We start from the raw sequence: 4086 nt of genomic DNA, 5'->3' as shown, positions 1-4086 counted from the left end.
CGGGGTGGGGATTTGGGGAAGGAATCCAACAGGGGCAGGGAGGGGGCGGAGTTAGGGCAGAGACTTTGGGGATGGAGTTGGAATGGGGGCGGGGATGGGGTGGAGTCAGGGCGGGGCCAGGGGCGCAGGCACCCACCAGCGCTGGAGAAAGTTGGCGCCGCTGCCTCTAGATGTATCACCATAGCATCCCTGTGGCTATCTCCCAACTCTTTGGATCCTGGTACTTGGTAGCATTTCCTCCATGTTGCTTGACAAACAATTTGAAAAATGTTTCTGACTCGCAAAAATCAGATGAATTATGGGATGCCAGAAGATGGGAGTTTGTTAGACTAAGTCATAGAATCATAGACTATCAGGGTTGGAAGGGACCTCAGGAGGTCACCTAGTCCAACCCCCTGCTCAAAGCAGGACAAATTCCCAACTAAATCATCCCAGCCAGGGCTTTGTCAAACCTTACTTTAAAAACCTCTAAGGAAGGAGATTCCACCACCTCCCTAGGTAACCCATTCCAGTACTTCACCACCCCTCTAGTGAAAAAGTTTTTCCTAATATCCAACCTAAACCTCCCCCACTGCAACTTGAGACCGTTACTCCTTGGCCTTGTCCCAGAATTCCAATAGGTTCTGGTAGACATCTCAATATGAGCCACAAGAAAAATACCTCAGTACATAGAGTCTAGCAGCAAATATTGCATCAAGAGATCTCTGTCCAGAATGCTGTACTGTTATTTCAAAAAAGTGCAGCACTGTGTGAATGCAACAATTCACAAGGGTCATAGCTTAAACTGGCATAACAAAGCAGTGTACCGGTACTCGTTCCCCCCCTATAGTTATGCCAGTACAGTTACAGAAGAAACACATATATCAGAAAATGTTTTCCATGTAGAAAAGACCTATCTTCACGGATTCTATCACTTTCCAATTCCAGTTACACAAACTGGATTCCCTTTGCAGCCCAGTGGCTTTAATTGCTCTGTGATCTCCTTTTCACCCATCCTTACCACTGGTTTGTACAAGCTGCAAATTAACTTTATTATGGAATCTCTTGTTGCTATTGCTTTTGCTCCACACTCAGGCGAACACATATATTTAGATTCCAGGGAATTAGCTTCAGTGCATTTACACGCATGATTCTGAAGTAAACTTTTTGATAGTTTTGTGCTAAGTGCCTGTTGTCTAAAAATGAAATATCAAACTAATTTCAATGGAACTACAGTGTATTTAATAGACCTAGATTCTAAATGTAGAAGGATTAAGCACAAGTAATTGGGTCAGGAATTTTACCGCCTTATTACAGGACTTTTGTAGTGGATACATATATCAGAAAGGACAACTGCAGACCCATAACAGTGAAAGCATTGTAAGTATTCTCACACTTCTTATCAAACTGTCTGTACTGGGCTATCTTGATTATCACTTCAAAAGTTTTTTTCTCTTACTTAATTGGCCTCTCAGCGTTGGTAAGACAACTCCCACCTGTTCATGCTCTCTGTATGTGTGTATATATATCTCCTCAATATATGTTTCACTCTATATGCATCCGAAGAAGTGGGCTGTAGCCCACGAAAGCTTATGCTCTAATAAATTTGTTAGTCTCTAAGGTGCTACAAGTACTCCTGTTCTTTTTAGTGAAAGCATGTAACTCCACTGGTAATAATCAATAATTCAGTCATCTAGTTAGACATTTTAGATATATGAATTCATGGTAAGTACAGGAAATAAAAAGCAGAACTCCAGGGTAATTATACGAGCTAGATTATACAATATAAAATAAACCTTTAAAGAGACTTTCCCAGAGGCCCCATTTCATTACACAGAGGCCCATCTTCACATTCTTGACATCTCCAGATAAAGGTCTCAGAGTTTGAGAAACTGGGATCCACTTTACTCCTCTTCATTCAAAGCAAGAAAGTCACAAATAAACCATCATCCCAACTCAGTGCCCAGAGCCCAAGTATCATTGCATTTCTGACCTAACTGAGTCCATCTCTGCTCCTGAATGTATCAATTAACTAAAACAGTATCAAGAATAAATCAAAGTCACAGCACATAAGATAAAGATGGTTCTAGGTCTGTATCAAAAAACTTCAGTGCAGGAGCTGATCAGAGGACGTTTAGAGCTTCTTGAGATGTAATAATCAAATCTCATCACAACATGGGAATCTTATCTCTGCCTCTTGCTCTGCATGACTCTGTTCTAGGAACGTGATTTCATTATCTACTTTAATAGCTATTGCATGTCCTCATTAGATGGCCAGTACTGTCTTACCTGACCCTCCGATATTCGTGGGAATCAGCCATGTTGTTGTTCACTTCACCCATCTTCTAGGGTTTCTCTTGTGTGTGGATTCTCTGATGTCTGATGAGGGATGAGCTGTCACGAAAGCTGTTCCCACAGTCCAAGCATTTAAAGGGTCTCTCTCCTGTGTGGATTGTCTGGTGTCTATTAAGGTGCGAGAGACGACTGAAGCTTTTCCTGCACTCAGGGCATTTGTAGGGCTTCTCTCCTGTGTGGATCCTTTGATGCGTAATAAGGTTTGAGCTGTCACTGAAGCTTTTCCCACAGTTGGAGCATATATAGGGTTTCTCTCCCTTATGGGTTTTTTGATGTGAAATAAGGTGGGAGCTCAGACTAAAGCTTTTCCCACACTCATTGCATTTGTAGGGTCTCTCCCCCGTATGGGTTCTCTGATGTTTAGTGAGGTCTGAGCGCTGGCTAAATATTTTCTCACAGTCAAGACACTTATAGGGCTTCTCTCCAGTGTGCATTTTCTGATGTGTCATAAGGACTGAGTTGTAACTGAAGCTTTTCCCACAGTCGGGGCATTTATAGGGCCGTTCTCCTGTGTGGATTCTCTGGTGTATAAGAAGATTGGACTGCTGATTGAAGCTTTTTCCACACTCAGAGCATCTATATGGTTTCTCCTCTGTATGGGTTCTCTGATGTGAAATAAGGTGTGAGCTGCGGCTGAAGCTTTTCTCACAGTCTAGACACTTATAGGGTTTCTCTCCTGTGTGGATTCTCTGGTGAGTAATAAGGGCTGATTTCCAAAGGAAGCTTCTCCCACAGCCACTGCATAAGTTCAGTTCCTCTCCAGAGGCGATTCTCTGTAGTACAGGCTGTTTGGTTTCTTTGAACCCTCTGCTCCTGTGAGTGGATTCACGCTGGATCTCCCCTGCTTGGTTTCCCAGCTGCCTCTCTGGCCTGCGCTGACTCTGACGGGCTTCTCCCTGTTCAGTGCTCTGGAAAACTTTCCCTGTGGCTCTACCTGATAATGTCACCTGTGATCCCACCTGCTCAGAATCTTCCTTCTTTTTCTCACTCACCGTCCCATCACCTGCTGGGATAGAAAGAGAATCCAGACAGGAATCATCCACTGTGCTGAGGGGGAAGAGAATAGCAAAGGGAGGGAAAAAACTAACTAATTACTGGGGACTTAAAAGAAATCAGGAAGAAAAAATCCCCATCCACCGCAACTCTATTTCAAAGGAGGGAGTGGAAGGGACCAATTCAACCTCCTATCCCATCTGAATATAGCTGAGGATTGGTGAAAACTCATCAGTGATGTCTGCCAAGGGGATATAACTAAATTGTTTTTGAGTCAGTTTCACCAATTCCTCTCCTGTATGTGTGTCTTTTAAGATCCCCTTTTCCTTGTAGCCCTGGAGACTGGGAACCGCAGGCACCAACTTCTGATTTTCCCTGGGGGTGCTCAACCCCCACTTAGCCCCGGCCCCGCCCCCACTCCACTCTTCCCCCAAGGTCCCATCCCTGACCCACCTCTTCCTGCCCCACCCCAGGCCCTGCCCCCACTCCACCCCTTTCCCCAAGGCTCCACCCCCACCATGCCTCTTTATGCCCCCTCCCCTGAGCCCGCCTCATCCCCATGCCCCCCCCCAGTGCCTCCTGCATGCTGCAGAACAGCTGTTCCGCAGTGTTCAGGAGGCGCTGGAAGGGAGGGAGAGGAGTTGATTGTTGGGGCTGCCCGTGGGCGGGACGGGGGAGCTTGGCTGCTGGTGGGTACTAAGCACCTGCTAATTTTTCTCCGTGGATGCTCCAGCCCTGGAGCACTCATGGAGTCGGCGC

At 45.6% G+C, this 4086-nt stretch overlaps 1 protein-coding gene across 1 annotated transcript; it reads right to left on the bottom strand.

Annotated features, from left to right (window-relative positions):
- Positions 1 to 2324: 2324 nt before the first annotated feature.
- Positions 2325 to 3381, bottom strand: LOC113409406 (zinc finger protein 239-like; the record flags this gene model as incomplete). The annotated part of the gene is made up of 1 exon (XM_026663268.1): positions 2325 to 3381. A coding segment is annotated over one exon (1057 nt), but the record flags the coding sequence as incomplete, so codon positions are not given.
- Between the last annotated feature and the right edge of the window lie 705 nt (positions 3382 to 4086).

This window comes from Terrapene carolina, unplaced genomic scaffold (assembly GCF_002925995.2).
Source record: "Terrapene carolina triunguis isolate 2854851 unplaced genomic scaffold, T_m_triunguis-2.0 Scaffold33038, whole genome shotgun sequence".
Classification (NCBI taxonomy): domain Eukaryota; kingdom Metazoa; phylum Chordata; order Testudines; family Emydidae; genus Terrapene; species Terrapene triunguis.
Note: the sequence above shows the minus strand (reverse complement) of the source record. Positions and strands in the feature narration are given on the sequence as shown.